At 43.8% G+C, this 20,197-nt stretch overlaps 1 protein-coding gene across 1 annotated transcript in view; it reads left to right on the top strand.

Moving 5' to 3' along the window:
* The window catches only part of ttn.2 (titin, tandem duplicate 2), a 218,530-nt gene that overhangs the window by 171,917 nt on the left and 26,416 nt on the right, over positions 1 to 20,197 (top strand). Inside the window, exons 213-219 of the mRNA XM_044131634.1 lie at positions 22 to 609; positions 697 to 999; positions 1,139 to 18,232; positions 18,340 to 18,636; positions 18,794 to 19,381; positions 19,482 to 19,784; positions 19,876 to 20,172. Of these exons, the coding sequence (XP_043987569.1) occupies positions 22 to 609; positions 697 to 999; positions 1,139 to 18,232; positions 18,340 to 18,636; positions 18,794 to 19,381; positions 19,482 to 19,784; positions 19,876 to 20,172 (19,470 nt within the window). The remainder of the gene's footprint in view (positions 1 to 21; positions 610 to 696; positions 1,000 to 1,138; positions 18,233 to 18,339; positions 18,637 to 18,793; positions 19,382 to 19,481; positions 19,785 to 19,875; positions 20,173 to 20,197) is intronic.

A 20,197-nucleotide genomic window follows, 5' to 3' on the forward strand; every position in this document is an offset into this window, starting at 1 on the left:
CATCTTCCTGTTTCTTAACAGAACCTCCATCTATCACTCTTGACCAAGAGATGAAGGAGGTTGTGTCCGTCAAGGCAGGAGACACAATTGTTATCTCTGCTGCAAAGATTGTGGGCAAACCTCCGCCAACTGCTTTCTGGTCCAAGGGAGGTCGTGAATTCAAGAACTCTGACATTGTCACTGTAACTAGCACTCCAACCTCTTCAACACTTTCTATCAAGTATGCAAGCCGGAAGAATACTGGAGAGTACACAATTAATGCTAGTAACCCATTTGGTATTAAGGAAGAACACATTAAAGTAAAGGTTCTAGATGTTCCTGGACCACCAGGCCCTATTGAAGTCAGTAACATTTCAGCTGAGAAGTGTACCTTGACCTGGCTTCCACCTGAAGAGGACGGAGGCTCCTCTATCAAGTCCTACATCCTTGAGAAGAGAGAGACTAGCCGCTTGCAATGGACCAAAGTTGCGGAAAATATTATGGATTGCAGACATGTAACCAGTAAACTGATCAAGGGCAATGAGTACATCTTTAGAGTGTGTGCTATAAACCAGTATGGCACAGGAGACTCTAGCCTGTCTGGTCCCATCAAAATGGCTGACAGCTTTGGTAAGTTTACCTCGTGGAAGAATAAAGTTTAAAAATTCTGACATTGAAATCTATATATTTTTTTCATGGCAATTTTTTTTTCCTTAGGTCCACCAGGTCCACCATCAGCTCCAGAGGTAGATAATGTCAGTCGGAATGCAGTTACCATTTCATGGAAGAGACCTGTACAGGATGGAGGAAGTGACATTAGAGGATATTGTGTAGAAAGGAAAGAAAAGAGAGGAATGAGATGGGTGAGAGCCTGCAAGAGGACAGTTCCTGACCTTCGCTTCAAGGTGCCAGGCCTGAGTGAGGGAGTAGAGTACGAGTTTAGAGTCACTGCTGAGAATAAAGCGGGATTTGGGCAGCCAAGTGAGCCATCACGCCCTGTAATGACCAAGGATATTGTATGTAAGTAAAGAAGACTTTGCAACCAACCTTCCTTTTCAGAAGGAAGTTATATAAATTTCTATATTATAGAAATTTATATAACTTCCTTCTGAAAATGCTTTCATTAACTTTACTAACCTCTTTTTTTACTTTTTTTCAGATCCACCTGGTCCTCCATCCAACCCTAGAATTGCAGACACCACAAAAACTACAGCAGCCTTTGCTTGGGGCCGTCCTCATTATGATGGTGGTCTTGAAGTAGAAGGTTACATTGTTGAGTATAAAAAGGAGGGTCATGATGACTGGGAGACAGAGACACAATATCCAATTAAAGTTACTGAATATGTCATTGGTAAACTTCAAAAAGGAGGCAAATACCACTTCAGAGTTAGGGCTGTAAACTCTGAGGGAGTCGGTGAGCCTGCAGAGGTCGAGAAAGTGACTGAACTAGTTTACCAGGAAACAATTCCAGACTTTGAGTTGGATGCAGAGCTCAGGAAAACTCTGGTTGTCAGATGCCGTGCTTCAATTCGTCTATTTGTTCCTATCAAAGGCCGTCCTGTTCCTGAAGTCACTTGGAGCAAAGAAAACACCAACCTGAAAGCACGTGCACACATTGATACAACAGAGTCCTACACTCTACTGGTTATTCCTGACTGCACTAGGTACGACGCAGGAAAATACCATCTCTCTTTGGAGAATGCTGCTGGTAAGAAGTCAGGCTTTGTCAACGTGAAAGTTCTGGACACACCTGGGCCTCCAGTCAATCTTAAACCAAGAGAGATCACTAAAAACAGCATAACTCTCCAGTGGGAAATCCCTATTATTGATGGAGGGTCCAAGATTCATAACTATATCATTGAAAAGAGAGATGCTACAAAGAAGGCTTATACAGTGCTTAGCACCACATGGCAAAAGTGTTCTTTCAAATTTCAAGACCTTGAGGAGGGAGCTTACTACTACTTCCGTGTTTCTGCTGAAAATGACCTAGGTGTAGGTGAACCTGCTGAAAACCCTGAGCCTATAAGAGTATCTCAGGCCCCTTCTGCACCAGATAACTTGTACGTTACTGATTTGACCAATGACAGCGCAAGCCTTGCATGGACCAAGCCTCTTCATGATGGCGGTAGCTTGATTACAGGATATGTCATTGAGGCTCAAAAGAAAGATACTGATCAATGGGTCCACATAACCACCATCAAGGCTCTAGATTATACTGTGACAGATCTGATTGAGGGTGCTGAATACACCTTCCGTATAATGGCTGTCAATGCATCAGGCAGGAGTGATCCTCGTGAGAGTCGGCCAGCTGTGATTAAAGAGCAAACTTCTGCTCCATCTTTTGACCTGAGAGGAGTCTACCAGAAAACCGTAATTGCCAAAGCAGGAGACCGTGTGAAGGTGGAGATTCCAGTGCTGGGAAAACCCAGGCCTGTTGTGTCATGGAAGAAAGGGGACATGGCACTTAAGGAAACACAAAGAATCAACACTGAAACCACAGCAACATCAACAATCCTAAACATCAGTGAGATCAAAAGAATTGATGAAGGCCAGTATTCCATGACTGGAAAGAATATCCTGGGCACACTGACAGAAACCATCACAGTCCTGGTCCATGACATTCCAGGTCCTCCTACTGGTCCTGTCAAACTGGATGAGGTCTCATGTGATTATGTTATTATGTCCTGGGAACCACCAGAGAATGATGGAGGTGTTCCTATAAATAATTATATTGTTGAGATGCGTGAGACTACAGGTACTTCATGGGTGGAGTTGGCAGCTACAGTTATTCGCACCACGTTCAAAGCAGCAAGACTTAATACTGGTACGCAGTATCAGTTCCGTATCAAGGCTCAGAACAGATATGGCGTTGGACCATGTGTTCTGTCTGAACCAGTGTTAGCTGGCTATCCATTTGATGTGCCAGGCCAGCCTGGCATTCCTGTAGTTACAGCTTTCAACAAAGATTCAATGACTCTTAGTTGGAATGAGCCATCTTCTGATGGAGGCAGTCCTATTCTTGGGTATCATGTGGACAGAAAAGAGAAAAACAGTATCCTGTGGCAGAGGATCAGCAAAGCTCTTGTGGTTGGAAACATCTTTAAATCATCAGGCCTTGTTGATGGCATTGCATATGAACACCGGGTCATTGCTGAAAACATGGCTGGTCTCAGCAAACCTAGCAAACCCTGTGAGGCTACGTATGCTTTGGACCCAGTTGACCCACCAGGTAGGCCTGTGGCATTGAATATCACCAGACATGAGGTGACATTATCATGGACCAAACCAGAAGGTGATGGAGGATTTTCTATTGTGGGATACACAGTGGAGAGGAAGGAGATGCCTAATGGACGCTGGCTTAAAGCAAATTTCAACAACATTCTAGAAACCATGTTCACAGTCAGTGGTCTGACTGAAGATGCAACCTATGAATTCCGTGTGCTTGCTCGAAACTCAGCTGGTGCCGTTAGTGCTCCATCACAGCCATCAGAAGCCATCACATGCAGAGATGACATTGAAGAACCCAGGCTTGATATTGATGCATCATATAGCAGTAATGTTGTAGTAATGGCAGGAGAACCATTCAAGTTGGAAGCCAGTGTAACCGGCAGGCCAATTCCTTCTCTAGTATGGACCAAGGAAGGAAAGGAACTGGAGGACACAGCTAAAATAGAAATTAAGACATCTGACTTCCACACAACCTTAATCAGCAAAGATTCCCTAAGGAGAGATGGTGGTGCTTTTACCCTGACTGCAAGCAATCCTGGTGGATTTGCAAAGTTCACTTTTAATGTTAAAGTACTTGACAGACCTGGACCACCAGATTCCCTTTCAGTTACAGATGTTGCTGCAGAAAAATGTGTGCTTAACTGGCTGCATCCAACACATGATGGTGGTGCCAAAATTGAATACTTCATCATACAGAAGCGTGAGACCAGTAGGTTGGCATGGACAAATGTGGCCACAGACCTTCAAGCAAACAGGTTTAAGGTCACAAAGCTTCTTAAAGGAAATGAGTATATTTTCAGAGTAATGGCTGTCAATAAGTATGGCATAGGTGAACCCCTTGAATCAGAGCCTGTGACTTGTGTCAACCCATATGGTCCCAGTGACCCACCAACGCAGCCTGAGGTCACAACTATCACCAAAGACTCAATGGTTGTCTGCTGGGAACGTCCTGAACATGATGGAGGCAATAGAATTAATACATACATAATTGAAAGAAGGGATAAGACAGGTCTACGCTGGGTGAAATGTAACAAGAGGACTGTGACAGATTTGCGATTCAAGGTCTCTGGTCTCACACAAGGTCACGAGTATGAATTTAGAGTTTTTGCTGAAAATAATGCTGGTCTCAGTCAGCCCAGCCCTTCTAGTCCATTCTACAAGGCTGTTGACACAATCTTTCAGCCTGGACCTCCAGGAAACCCAAGAATGCTTGACACCTCTAAGTCATCCATTACTGTTGCCTGGAATAAACCTGTTTATGATGGTGGTTCTGAAATCACTGGTTACATTGTGGAGACTTGCCTGCCTGAGGAGGATGAGTGGACAATTCACACTCCTAAGAAAGGATGGACAGCCACATCTTTTACCATTACTGGTCTGAAAGAAAACCAGGAGTATAAAATCAACATCTGTGCAACAAATTCTGAAGGGGTGGGAGAACCTGCTGCTATACCTGGTACCCCTAAGGCTGAAGACAGATTAATTCCACCTGAAATTGAACTTGGAGCAGAGCTACGTAAAGTTGTTTCCATCAGAGCCTGTAGCACACTCAGACTTTTTGTCCCCATCAAGGGAAGGCCAGCACCAGAAGTAAAATGGTCAAGAGAGCATGGAGAATCCCTGGACAAGGCTAACATTGAAATTACCCCATCATTTACAACTCTTCAAATAGACAATGTTGACAGGTTTGATGGAGGTAAATACTTGGTGACAGTAGAGAATGCCTCAGGAAGTAAAACAGCTTTTGTTAATGTTAGAGTACTAGATACTCCTGGACCACCTCAGAATCTCATTGTTAAGGAGGTCACAAGAGATTCAGTTTCCCTGGTTTGGGATGCACCTCTCATAGATGGGGGCTCCAGAGTCCGCAGCTACATTGTGGAGAAGCGCGAGTCAACCAGGAAAGCCTACTCAACTGTATGTGCCAGCTGCCATAAGTCTAGTTGGAAAGTGGGAGACCTGGAAGAAGGAAAATTGTACTTCTTTAGAATAGTTGCTGAAAACGAATTTGGTATTGGTCTCCCAGTTGAAACGATTGAACCAATTAAGGCATCAGAAAAGCCTCTGCCACCAGGCAAAGTATCTCTCCGTGAAGTTACCGGAACAAGTGTCACACTAACTTGGGAAAAACCAGACCATGATGGAGGAAGCAGAATTACAGGCTATAATGTTGAGATGCAATGCAAAGGAAGTGAGAAATGGACACAAGTGATGGTGGTAAAGACAAATGAGGCCCAAATAACTGGACTTACACATGGAGAGGAGTATATGTTCCGAATCTCTTCATTCAATGAAAAGGGTGTTAGTGACGCCCGGCCTCTCAATGTACCTGTGGTGGCTAAAGATTTAATAATAGCACCAGCTTTCAAATTGATTTTCAGTACATTCAGTGTGCTGGCAGGAGATGATCTTAAGATTGATCTACCATATGTTGCCTGTCCTAAGGCTACAGCAACTTGGCTGAAGGATGATGTCATTCTCAAAGAAACAACAAGAGTTAATGCTGAGGCCACAGACAAAACCCTTCTTCTTATCATTAAAGAGGCTTGCAGAGACGATGTGGGCAAATATACTATAAAACTAAACAATACAGCTGGGGAGGCTACGACAGATATCAGTGTTGTTGTTTTGGACAAACCTGGTCCTCCAACTGGCCCGATCAAGCTGGATGATGTCACAGCAGACAGTGTTGTCTTGTCTTGGGATCCACCACAATATGAGGGCGGTTGCTCAATCAACAATTACATTGTAGAGAAGAGAGATACCTCAACTACAAACTGGCAGATTGTGTCTGCAACTGTAGCTAGAACAACCATCAAAGCGGCTCGTCTGAAGGCTGGTTCAGAGTATCAATTTAGAATTGCTGCAGAAAATAGATATGGCAAGTCATCTTTTCTCATTTCTGATAGCATTGTTGCTCAGTATCCATTTGAGGTGCCCAGTTCACCACGATCTGTTGTGGTAAAATCAGCCACCAAAGAAACCATGACTGTTGTGTGGGAGAATCCCAGCAATGATGGTGGAAGCAAAATTCTGGGCTACCACTTAGAACTTAAAGAGAGAAACAGCATTCTCTGGGTGAAACAAAACAAGCAGATAATCCCAGAGACCAGATTTAAAGTGGTTGGTCTTGAAGAGGGCATTGAATACGAGTTTAGAGTGTATGCTGAGAATATTGTTGGGCTCAGCAAACCTAGCAAAGTGAGTGAAATCCAAGTAGCCAGGGATCCTTGTGACAGACCCGGAAAACCAGAGGCTGTCATAGTAACAAGAAGCCAAGTGACACTGAGATGGACCAAGCCTGAATTTGATGGTGGCATCAAAATCACTGGTTATGTTGTTGAGAAAAAGGAGGCAAGTGGGCGTTGGATGAAGGCCAGTTTTGCCAATATTATTGAAACTGAATTTGTTGTCACAGGACTTACTGAGGATCAAACCTATGAATTCCGTGTCATTGCCAAAAATGCAGCTGGTGTCTTTAGCCAACCATCTGATTCTTCTGGATCCATCACTGCCAAGGATGAGATTGATCCACCAAAAATTGACCTGGAAGCTAAATACTCCCAGGTTGTAGTTGTAAATGCCGGAGAGACATTTAAACTTGAGGCTGCTATTTATGGTAAGCCTGTGCCCACTGTACACTGGATAAAAGAAGGCACTGAGATTGCAGAAGCAGCTCGTTTAGAAATCCATAATACCAATTTTTCAGCTTGTCTAATTGTTAAGGAAGCTATTCGTGTTGATGGAGGACAGTACACATTGCTGGTAAAGAATGTTGGTGGAGAAAAAGTTATTAACATTAATGTCAAAGTATTGGACAGACCAGGTGCACCTGAGGGCCCTATCTCTATTTATGGTGTCACCAGTGAGAAATGCTCAATTTCCTGGAAACCTCCCTTGCAAGATGGAGGTAGTGATATCTCCCATTATATTATTGAGAGAAGGGAAACCAGCAGGCTGGTATGGACTGTAGTTGAGCAAAAGGTTCAGACCCTAAATCTAAAGATCACCAAACTTCTTCCTGGTAATGAATACATCTTCAGAGTGATCCCTGTCAACAAATATGGTATTGGCGAGCCATTGGAATCTGAACCGATGATTGCCAAAAATCCATTTGTAGCACCAAGTCCACCAACTGACGTTGATGTTTCTTCAATTACTAAAGACTCTATGGTGGTAACCTGGGAGAGACCAAATAGTGATGGTGGCAATTCCATTCAGGGATATGTCATTGAGAAACGTGATAAGGATGGTGTGAGATGGACAAGGTGCAACAAGCGTAGTGTGACAGAGTTGCGTTTCAGAGTGACAGGGCTAATAGAAAACCATAGCTATGAATTCAGAGTAGCTGCTGAGAATGCTGCTGGAATTGGTACACCTAGCAAATCAACAGTGTACTACAAAGCATTGGATCCTGTTTTCGAACCAGGCCCACCCAACAACCCCAAGGTAGTAGACACCTCTAGGTCTACTGTATCTCTTGCATGGGGTAAGCCCATATATGATGGTGGAAGTGAGATCAAGGCTTACATTGTTGAAGCATATGATGTAGCAGCTGATGAGTGGTTTATGTGCACTCCACCCACTGGAATAATAGATACTAAATTCACAGTGAAAAAGCTTCTGGAAAAGCATGAGTACCAGTTTAGAGTTTGTGCAATCAACAAAATTGGTGTTGGTGAACATGCTGATGTGCCTGGTAAAATCCTTCTTGAAGAGAAGCTTGAGGCTCCTGACCTTGAATTAGATGCTGATATGAGAAAAATGATCAACATCAGATCAGCTTGCACACTCAGGTTGTTTGTACCTGTGAAAGGGCGGCCAGCTCCTGAGCTGAAATGGGGAAAGGTTGAAGGTGAGATTAAAGAGACTGCCCAAATTGACAACACAGGAAGCTATGCTTCACTTACCATTGAGAATGTTGACCGATTTGACAGTGGCAAGTACACACTGACTGCAGAGAATGCCAGTGGAGTTAAATCAGTGTTCATCAGTGTCAGAGTCCTGGATTCTCCTAGTCCACCAACTAACTTAACAGTTAAAGAGATTACTAAGAACTCTGTCACTCTTTCATGGGAACCTCCACTTCTGGATGGTGGATCAAAGATTAAACATTATATTGTTGAGAAGCGTGAAAGCACAAGAAAGGTTTATACTACCATTACAACATGTAACAAGATGTCATGGAAAGTTGAACCTCTTCCAGAGGGTGGAATCTTCTTCTTTAGGGTCTTGGCTGAGAATGAATATGGTGTGGGTCTCCAAGCTAAAACTATGGAGCCAATTAGAATATCTGAGAAGCCTCAGCCACCCGGTAAGGTTAGTGTTCTTGACGTCACTCACAGTACTGTTACTCTAAGGTGGGAGAAATCTGAACATGATGGTGGTAGTAGGATCAGTTATTATGAAATTGAAATGGCTCCTAAGGACAGCGAGGCATGGACTGTGTGTGCTAGTGTAAAAGGCCTTGAGACAGTAGTGAGCAACCTTCTCAAGGGAGAGGAATATCAGTTCAGAGTTGTTGCTGTAAATGAGAAAGGTAAAAGTGACCCAAGACAACTGGCTCACTCAGTTGTAGCCAAGGACCTAATCATTGAGCCTTCTGTGAGACCCAAGTCAAGTTCCTACAGTGTTCAGGTGGGAAATGACCTCAAGATAGAGGTTCCAGTTGCTGGTCATCCAAAACCAACCATTACCTGGACTAAGGATGGAGTGGCACTTAAGCAGACCACCAGAGTTAATGTCAGTGACTCAGCACATCACACCACTCTAACCATAAAGGATGCCACCAGAGAAGATGGTGGTATGTACACTGTCACTATTGCTAATGCCTTGGGTTCCAAGGATGCCACTATTGAAATTATCACTCTGGATAAACCAGGACCACCAACAGGTCCAATCAAGATTGATGATGTTAGTGCTGAGAGTGTCACTCTTAATTGGGAACCTCCCTCATACACAGGTGGCTGTCCAATCTCCAACTACGTAGTGGAAAAGAGAGACACAACTACAACTAATTGGGTTGTTGTGTCTGCCACTGTGGCTAGAACAACTTTAAAGGTTGCCAATCTCAAGACTGGTGGTGAATACCAGTTTAGAATCTTTGCTGAAAACAGATATGGAAAGAGTTATGCAATTGATTCAGTGCCTGTTGTAGCACAATATCCATTCCAAGAACCTGGACCACCAGGAACACCATTTGTTTCCTCATACACTAAAGATTACATGGTGGTCGAGTGGCATAGACCTCCATCTGATGGAGGCAGTGCCATTTTGGGTTATCATTTGGAGAGGAAAGAGAAGAATAGTATCTTGTGGACAAAGATCAACAAAATGCTCATTCAAGATTGTAAATTCAAGTCTACTCCTCTTGAGGAAGGCATTGAGTATGAGTATAGAGTATATGCTGAGAATATAGTTGGCATTGGAAAATGCAGCAAAGTCTCAGAAGTTTATGTAGCCCGTGACCCATGTGATCCTCCTGGCCATCCAGAGGCTGTAATTGTAACCAGACACTCGGTGATGCTGAGATGGACACCCCCTCAATATAATGGTGGAAGCATTGTAACTGGCTATTTAATAGAGAAGCGTGACCTTCCAGAGGGAAAATGGATGAAAGCTAGTTTTACAAACATTATTGAAAATGAATTTACAGTTACTGGCCTTACAGAAGACAGTAAATATGACTTCAGAGTGATTGCAAGGAATGCCGCTGGTGCTGTCAGCAAGCCGTCTGAGAGCACAGGATCCATAACAGCTAAGGATGAAGTTGAGCCACCCAAGTGTGAAACTGATCCTATATACAATCAGACAATTGTCCTTCATGCTGGAGAGACTTTCAGTCTGGAGGCTAGTGTAGAAGGAAAGCCCATCCCAATAGCCCAGTGGTTCAAAGGAAGTGTTGAAGTTGAAAACTCAGCAAGAACTGAAATTAAAAACACTGATTTTAAAGCATTACTTGTAGTAAAAGACTCCATCAGAGTGGACGGTGGACAGTACACTTTGGTTCTGACAAATGTTGCAGGAACTAAGACTGTCCCGTTCACTGTGAAGGTTCTTGATAGACCAGGCCCATCCGAGGGACCCCTCACAGTCAGTAATGTTGCTGAGGAGAAATGCTCACTGTCATGGCTGCCACCCAGGCATGACGGAGGAGCTAGCATTTCTCACTACATCATTCAAAAGAGAGAAACTAGCCGCTTGGCTTGGACTGTGGTCTCCAGTGATTGTGGAGCTACAATGTTCAAGGTTACCAAACTATTGAAAGGCAATGAGTACATCTTCAGAGTTTTAGCTGTCAACAAGTATGGAGTTGGGGAACCTCTGGAATCTGAGCCAGTTATCATGAGAAATCCATTTGTTCCTCCTGGATCACCTCGTGAACTAGAAATCACTAACATTACTAGGGATTCAATGACTGTTTGCTGGAACCGCCCACAGTCTACAGGAGGAAGTGACATTGCTGGTTACATTATTGAAAAGAGAGACAGAGCTGGAGTGAGATGGACCAAGTGCAATAAACGTAGAGTGATTGATTTGCGTTTTAGAGTAACAGGTCTCACTGAGGACCATGATTATGAGTTCAGAGTATCTGCTGAAAATGCAGCTGGAGTGGGCCAGCCAAGCCCACCTACACCCTATCTCAAAGCCTGTGACCCTACTTTTGAACCAGGCATTCCCACTAATGCCCACGTAGTTGACACAACAAAAGACTCCATCAGCTTAGCTTGGCACAGGCCTATATATGATGGGGGTTGTGAAATTCAAGGATATGCTGTTGAAATAACCAAGGCAGAAGAGGAGGAATGGACTATTTGCACACCACCCACTGGAGTGAATCTTACCAAGTTTACCATAAAAAATCTGATAGAACACCAAGAATACAAGGTTCGTGTCTGTGCTATGAATAAAATTGGTGTAGGTGAGCCCACCGAAATTCTGGGAGTTGTAATCCCTGTGGATAAAATTGATCCCCCTGAGATGATTTTGGATTCAGAGCTCAGAAAGGGAATAGTTGTTCGTGCAGGAGGCTCAATGAGAATCTGCGTTCCTTTTAAGGGTCGCCCCACTCCTGACGTAAGCTGGGCTAAAGAGGATTGTGAGCTGCCCAGTAAAGCACAGATTGAGACTGCTGAACATTTCACACAGCTCTCTATTGACATTTGTGATAAATATGATGCTGGAAAATACATCCTCAATGTAGCAAACAGTGCTGGTAGCAAGTCAGCTTTTGTCTCTGTTAAAGTTCTGGACACTCCAGGAGCTCCATTAAATCTTAAAGTTAAAGACATAAAGAGGGAGAGTGTCACTTTGACTTGGGAATCCCCTGTAATTGATGGTGGCTCAAGAATAAAGAATTACTTGGTTGAGAAGCGTGAGTCAACCAGGAAGGTGTACTCTAATGTAGACAATAAATGTACAAAGACAAGTTACCGTATCACAGGTCTTACTGAGGGAACAATTTATTACTTTAGAGTCTTAGCAGAAAATGAATTTGGTGTTGGACAGCCAGTTGAAACAAAAGAATCTGTTAAAACATCTGAGCCACCTTTACCTGTGGGTAAAGTTAATTTGACTGAAGTCACAAAAACCACAGCCTCACTCTCCTGGGAGAAACCAGTCCATGATGGAGGCAGCAGGATCATTGGATACTATATTGAGATGCAGCCTGTGGGGTCAGAAGAATGGGTTGTGGCTGCCACCACGAAGACCTGTGAGGGTACTGTTACTGGTCTAAGTGCAGGACACGAGTACCTTTTTAGAGTATCAGCCTTCAATGAAAAAGGAAAGAGTGACCCAAGGCCTCTGGCTGCAGCAGTTACTGCTAAAGATGTTACTGTTGAACCTGGATTCAAGATGAGATTCAATACTTACAGCTTACAACAAGGCGAAGATCTGAAAATTGAGATTTCAGTTCTTGGACGTCCTGTTCCAAAGGTTGAATGGAAAAAGGAAGGACAACTTCTTAAAGAGACAACCAGAATAAATGTATCAAGCACACCATCATCTACAAAGTTGGTAATCAAAGATGCCCATAAAGAAGATGCTGGCAAGTACACTATTATAGCAACCAGCAGCATTGGAACAGCTACAGAGGAGATTACTGTTATCATTCTTGACAAACCCGGACCTCCTACAGGCCCTGTGAAGATTGATGAAGTGAGTTCTAATTTTGTTACTCTGTCCTGGGAACCACCAGAGTATACTGGAGGTTGTCAGATCAACAACTACATTGTAGAGAAGAGAGACACCACTACTACTGCGTGGCAAATTGTTTCTGCTACAATAGCCAGGACAACCATAAAAGTCAGCAATTTAAAGACTGGCACTGAATATCAATTTAGAGTCTCAGCTGAGAATAGATATGGAAAGAGTTCAGCTATTGTCTCTCCTGCTGTGGTTGCCAAGTATCCATTCAGTGAGCCTGCTGCCCCTGGAATACCAGTTATTACATCTGCAACCAAAGAGAGCATGGTTGTTGAATGGAAACCCCCCACCAACAATGGAGGTAGTCCAATTCTAGGCTATCACCTGGAGAGAAAGGAGAAGAACAGCCTTTTATGGGCCAAACTAAACAAGCTTCTTATTCCAGATGCACGATTTAAGACCACAGAATTGGAAGAGGGCATAGAGTATGAATTTAGAGTTTATGCTGAGAACATTGCTGGCCTCAGCCCAGCTAGCAAGGTCTCACAGAGCACAGTGGCCAGGGATCCATGTGACCCACCAGGCACTCCTGAAGCTATTGAAATCACCAGAAACCATATCACACTTCAATGGACCAGACCCCAGTACGATGGAGGCAGTGCAATCACTGGGTATTTGATTGAGAGGAGGAAGCACCCAGATAAACGCTGGATGAAAGCAAGCTTCACCAACATCATTGATACCCAATACACTCTCACTGGTCTCACTGAGGATTGTGTTTATGAGTTTAGAATCATTGCTAGGAATGCTGCTGGTATTTCTAGTTGCCCATCTGAAAGCACAGGAGAAATAACAGCTAAAGATGAAATTGAGGCTCCAGATGCCACAATGGATTCTAAGTTCAAAGATCTCACAGTTGTTCGTGCTGATGAGACATTTATCATTGATGCTGATTACACTGGTAAGCCTCTGCCTGAGGTCACATGGTTAAAGGATGGAAAGGAAATTGACAAAGCTACCCCAAGAATGGAAATCAAGACCACACTTACCCGCACCATCCTGACAGTTAAAGACTGCATACGAGTTGATGGTGGCCACTTCGTTCTCAAACTTGTTAATGTGGGTGGAGTCAAAATGATCCCAGTTAATGTAAAGGTTTTGGACAGACCTGGTCCTCCAGATGGACCATTAGAAGTAAAAGGAGTGACAGCTGAAAAATGTTATCTGCACTGGAGCCATCCTTCACATGATGGTGGAGCTAGCATCTCTCACTATATCATTGAAAAGAGGGAAACCAGTCGTTTGTCATGGACTGTGGTTGAGCCAAACATCCAGGCAATCAGCTACAAAATTACAAAACTGCTTCCTGGAAATGAATACATCTTCAGAGTTACTGCTGTGAATAAATATGGAGTTGGTGATCCTTTAGAATCCGAGCCTGTTGTTGCTCGTAATCCATTCACCACTCCCAGTGCACCCTCCACTCCTGAAGAAAGTGCTATTACTAGAGATTCAATTGTGCTTACTTGGGAGAGGCCAGAGAATAATGGAGGAGCTGAGATTGAAGGTTATATACTTGAAAAACGTGATAAGGATGGCATCAGGTGGACCAAGTGCAACAAGAAAAGACTGACTGACTTGAGATTTAGGTGTGCTGGTCTCACAGAGGGCCATTCCTATGAATTCCGGGTCTCAGCTGAAAACGCTGCAGGTGTTGGAAAGCCTAGCACACCGACACAGTACATCAAAGCATGCGATGCCACTTATCCACCAGGACCTCCAAATAACCCCAAAGTCACTGACCATTCCAGCACAACAGTCTCCCTTTCCTGGTCAAGACCTATCTATGATGGTGGAGCACATATTACTGGATATGTTGTTGAAATGAAGGAGGCATTAGATGATGAATGGATTGTTTGCACACCTCATACTGGTGTCCAAGACACTCACTACACTGTAAAGAAGTTAAAGGAGAATGCAGAATACAATTTCCGCATATGTGCCATGAACTGTGAGGGAGTAGGGGATCATGTGGACCTCCCAGGGTCTGTGATTGCGGCAGAGAAGTTGCAGGCTCCTGAAATTGAACTAGATGCTGACCTGAGAAAGATGGTCAATGTTCGTGCCACTGCGACACTACGTCTTTTTGTGACTATCAGAGGAAAACCTGAGCCTGAAGTCAAGTGGTCAAAGGCTGATGGCACTCTAAATGAGCGTGCTCAGATTGAAGTCACAAGCTCATACACAATGCTTGTGATTGAAAATGTTGACAGATTTGACACTGGCAAATATGTACTTACCCTTGAGAACATTAGTGGCTCTAAATCAGCTTTTATCAATGTTAGAGTTTTGGATTCACCCAGTGCTCCAACAAACCTACAAGTTAAGGATGTAAAGAGACATTCTGTCTCTCTTTCCTGGGAGCCTCCCCTGATTGATGGTGGAGCAAAGATATCACACTATATTGTGGAGAAGAGAGAGCAGAAGCGAATGGCTTTCACCAGTGTTAGCACCAATTGTGTAAGGAACTCATACATTATTTCTGACTTGCAGGAGGGAGTTAGATACTTTTTCCGCGTGTTGGCTGTAAATGAGCTAGGAGTTGGTCTGTCAGCTACAACAGATCAAGTCAAAGTTTCAGAGGCACCTTTGCCCCCTGGTAAAATAACTGTGGTTGATGTGACTCGTCACACTGTCACCCTTTCATGGGAAAAACCAGATCATGATGGTGGCAGCAAAATTACAAGCTACATAGTGGAGATGCAGCCTAAGGGAGATGAAAAATGGACCGTGTGCAGTGACGCTAAAGCACTAGAAGCTACTATTGAAGGACTCATTACTGGTGAGGAATACTCCTTCAGAGTAACTGCTGTGAATGATAAGGGTAGGAGTGATCCCAAACCTCTGGCTACGCCTGTGTTAGTAAAAGACATCACAATGGAGCCCACCATCAACTTGCTTTTCCATACATACAGTGTGAAAGCAGGAGACGACTTGAAAATTGATGTTCCTTTCAAAGGCAGACCTCAACCTGAGGTGTCCTGGAAGAAGGATGGCAGTGCACTAAAGCAGACTACTAGGGTAAACGTTCTGAATTCAAAGACCTCATCAAAGATCACAATCAAAGATGCCACCAAAGATGATGTTGGAAAATATGAGATCACTTTGACTAACTCAATTGGCACAAAGACAGCTGAAATTTCAGTAATAATTCTGGATAAACCAGGTCCACCCAGCAACATTAGGGTGGACGAGGTGAGTGCCGACTTTATCTCTCTCTCCTGGGATTCTCCAACCTATGATGGTGGGTGCCAGATTAACAACTATGTTGTGGAGAAGAGAGACACTACCTCTACCACATGGCAAATTGTCTCAGCTACAGTAGCCAGGACATCCATAAAGGTTTCCCGTCTCACTCAGGGCACAGAGTACCAATTCCGCATTGCAGCTGAGAACCGTTATGGCAAGAGTCCAGCAATTGATTCTGCTCCTGTTGTTGCACAATATCCATTTGAGCCTCCTGGCCCTCCAACCAATCTTCATGTTGCCCACGCCACCAAGACTGGCATGCTTGTAGTCTGGGGCAGACCTGCCAGTGATGGTGGAAGCCCTGTCATTGGTTATCATGTTGAATCCAAAGACCAAAGCAGCATTTTGTGGACCAAAGTCAGTAGAGGTCTGCTGACTGAAAACCAATTTAAGATGACAGGCATAGAAGAAGGCTTGTCATACCAGTTTAGAGTCTATGCTGAGAATATTGCTGGCATTGGTCCTTGCACTAAATCTTGTGAACCAGTTGCAGCCAGGGACCCATGTGAATCTCCACATAACCTTAAAGTCACAAATATCACCAGAAACTCAGTTTCTCTCTTCTGGGATCCTCCTGAATATGATGGTGGAGTGAAAATTGTTGGATACATAGTGGAACGCAAAGAGCTCCCTAATGGTCGCTGGCTAAAGTGTAACTTCACCAATCTACAGGAGACTTACTTTGATGTCACAGGTCTTACAGAAGATGCACAATATGACTTCCATGTAATTGCAAAGAATTCTGCAGAGATGTTGAGTGCCCCTTCAGAATGCACTGGTCCTGTCACCATCAAAGACGATGTAGACCCTCCAACCATCATCTTAGAGGATAAGTTCAGGCAATTAGTTGTCATTAAGGCTGGAGAGATAATTAGAATTGATGCTGAAATTACAGGTCGTCCAATCCCAGTGGTTTCATGGTCTAAAGATGGAAAAGATATTGAGGCCAAGGGCAGGTGTGAAATCACTTCCACAAACTTTACCACTACTCTGATTGCCAGAGATGTTATCAGGAGGGATTCCGGACAGTATGTCTTGACTTTGCACAATGTAGCTGGAACCAGGTCTGTAGCTATCAACTGTAAGGTTCTGGACAGGCCTGGACCAGCTTCAGGACCTTTAGCAGTGTCTGGTGTTACAGCAGAGAAGTGCACTATAACATGGGGTCCACCTCAAGAGAATGGAGGAGCTGAAATCATGCACTATATAGTGGAGAAACGTGAGACAAGCCGCCTTGCTTGGACTCTTGTTTATGGTGACATGAAGGCAACTACCTGCAAAGTTACTAAGCTGCTCAAAGGAAATGAGTACATTTTCAGGGTCAGAGGAGTTAACAAATATGGAGATGGTGAGGCTCTGGAGAGTGAGGCAGTAAAAGCGTTGGATCCATTCACTGTAGCTGCTGCCCCCACTAATGTCCAGGTCACCTCAGTCACTAGTGAGGCCATGACAATCTGTTGGGAAAGACCAGTTTCTGATGGTGGCAGCAGTATCTATGGCTACGTAATTGAAAAGCGAGAGAAGACTGGCCTCCGCTGGTGCCGTGTCAATAAGAAGCCTGTCTACGACCTCAGAGTCAAAGCTTCCAATCTTCGAGAGGGAAATGAATATGAGTACAGAGTGTTTGCAGAGAATGCTGCTGGACTTAGTGCACCTAGCACCCCTTGCCCACTCACCAAGGCTGAAGACCCACAGTTCCTCCCCTCACCTCCTGCTAAGCCCAGGATCATTGACTCAACAAAGACCACAGTGACACTGACATGGAATAAACCACTGTTTGATGGTGGAGCACCTGTAACTGGTTACAGAGTAGAATACAGAAAGTCAATAGATGATGAGTGGTTTGTTGGAGTCCACAACACCAAGAATACAGAGTTTACAGTGGTGGGACTGACTCCTGGAGCTGAATATGTATTTGTTGTCAGATCCATTAACAAAATTGGAGCAAGTGAGCCTAGTCCTGAATCAGACAAACAGACTGCTAAAGAAAAAGAAGAAGAGCCAGTCTTTGAAATAAGCAATGAAATGAGGAAGACTCTTATTGTGAAAGATGGCAGCTCATTTACAATGACAGTACCCTTCAGAGGCAAGCCTATTCCCACCGTTAGTTGGACAAAGCCTAATATTGATCTTAGAGTACGTGCTGTCATTGACACCACAGACACCTTCACTTCAATCACCTTAGAGAAAGCAACACGCAATGACTCTGGAAAATACACTGTCACTTTGTCCAGCATTGCTGGAACCTCCTCACTGACACTCAGTGTTAGAGTTCTTGACTCGCCTGGACCTCCTGCATATGTGGAAGTCAAGGAAGTGACTAAGTCATCTGCTACTGTAACTTGGGACACTCCAGAGAATGAAGGAGGAGGACCAGTAAAGAATTACCTTGTTGATTTCCGAGAGGCAAGCAGAAAAGGTTGGACTAGGTTGACTGATACATGCCACAGACTGACTTATAAGGTGTCAAACCTAAAGGAAGGAGAAGTTTACTATTTCAGAGTGACAGGCGAGAATGACTATGGTGTTGGTGTTCCAGCTGAGACCAAAGAGGGAACCAAGATCACAGGTATGAACATTCATGTTATGCTATCTGTAGTTTACGCAAAATAAATTTACACACAAGAAAGTATAAGAGCTTTGTCAAAGAAACAAATGATGTCCTCTTTTTTTCAGAAAAACCAAGCCCACCACCAAAGCTTGGAGTAACTGATGTCTCCAAGGAGAGTGTGTCATTGGCATGGGCTAAGCCTGAACATGATGGAGGCAGCAGAATTACTGGATATCTGGTTGAAGCACTGGAGAAGGGTCAGGAGAAGTGGGTTAAATGTGGTGTCACCAAGTTTATCCACTTTACTGTGTCCGGCCTAAGGGAGAAAGCTGAATACTACTTCAGGGTCAAAGCTGAGAACTTTGCTGGATATAGTGATGCTAAGGAAATGTTCACCCCTGTTATGGTCAAAGACCAGCTGGGTAAGTTACAAAATATATACATATTCAAATTCACTATTGTAACCCAGAAGAAAATATTTTTGGGTCTAACTTGTTTTCTATACTTGTGCTTGTTCTGATACAGTCTAGTCAAAAATCAAAAGACATTGTAAAACCTGTCATCTTCATGTTTCCCCAGAATCTCCCGAAATCAACATGAAGGACTTCCCCCACAACACTGTGTACGTTAGAGCTGGCTCAACTCTGAAGTGTGAAATTCCTCTGACTGGCAGACCCCTGCCCAAAGTCACTCTTTCCAAGGATAATGTAGTACTTAAGTCAACAATGAGATTCAATTCTGAAGTCACTCCTGACAGCATCAAAATCATCTTGCGTGAAAGCATTGCTGGAGACTCGGGACGCTATGATATAACTGCCTCCAACTCCAGTGGAACCACCAAGTCCTTTGTCAATATTGTGGTTCTGGATCGGCCAAGTGTTCCACTTGGACCTGTAGAACTGTTTGATGTCACAGAGGAGAGTGCAAGTCTCAAGTGGCTCCCACCTGCATATGATGGCGGCAGCCCCATCACTAACTATATCATCCAGAAGAGAGAAACAACTACAGCAAACTGGGTTGACGTCTCATCTGCTGTGGCTCGTTGCACCATAAAGGTCATGAAACTTACCACTGGCCTGGAGTATCAGTTCAGAATCAGGGCTGAGAACAAATATGGAATTAGTGAACATATTGACTCTCCAGCAGTCACAGTCAGCCTTCCGTACAGTAAGGAATTTATTTAGCTTTCATTACAAATGTAACATTTAATACTCAAGTTTAATAATGAGCATGCACAAACCTTGTAACTTTGATTTTTATCTACCAGCTATTCCAGATGCTCCATCAACTCCAGAAGTTACTGCTGTAACCAGGGAGAGCATTGCATTAGCCTGGAAGGAGCCCAAGTCAGACGGAGGCAGCCATGTGTTTGGCTACCATCTTCAGATGAAAGATAGGAACAGCATCATGTGGCAGCTAGTTAACAAAACGGTGATCCGATCTACACACTATAAGGTCACCACCATTAATGCTGGACTTATTTATGAATTTAAGGTGGCAGCAGAGAATGCTGCTGGCCTCAGTGTTTTCAGTAAGGCTTCAGATGCTGTGTTGGCTATAGATGCCTGTGGTGAGTACCAAGTGAAACATTTTTAAAGATAAACATAATCAAATTATGGTGAAAAAGTCTGTTAATTAATCTTCTCTGGTCATTTCTGCAGAGCCACCCATCAACCTAAGAATCAGTGACATTACCAAAAACTCTATCAGCCTTGCCTGGGAGAAACCCAACTATGATGGTGGATCCCCTATTACTGGTTACATTATTGAGAAGAAAGAAGGTGTTAGTCCTAAGTGGTCCAAAGCTAGCCTCACCAATATCACAGACACACATTTCACTGTGGCTGGACTTACCCAGAATGAAACCTATGAATTCAGGGTCATGGCCAGGAATGCAGTTGGTTCAGTAAGCAACCCATCTATGACAGCTGGACCAGCCACCTGTGTGGACACCTATGGTAGGAATTATTTTTGATCCTGGAT

This window comes from Gambusia affinis, linkage group LG11, assembly GCF_019740435.1.
Source record: "Gambusia affinis linkage group LG11, SWU_Gaff_1.0, whole genome shotgun sequence".
NCBI classification, from domain to species: domain Eukaryota; kingdom Metazoa; phylum Chordata; class Actinopteri; order Cyprinodontiformes; family Poeciliidae; genus Gambusia; species Gambusia affinis.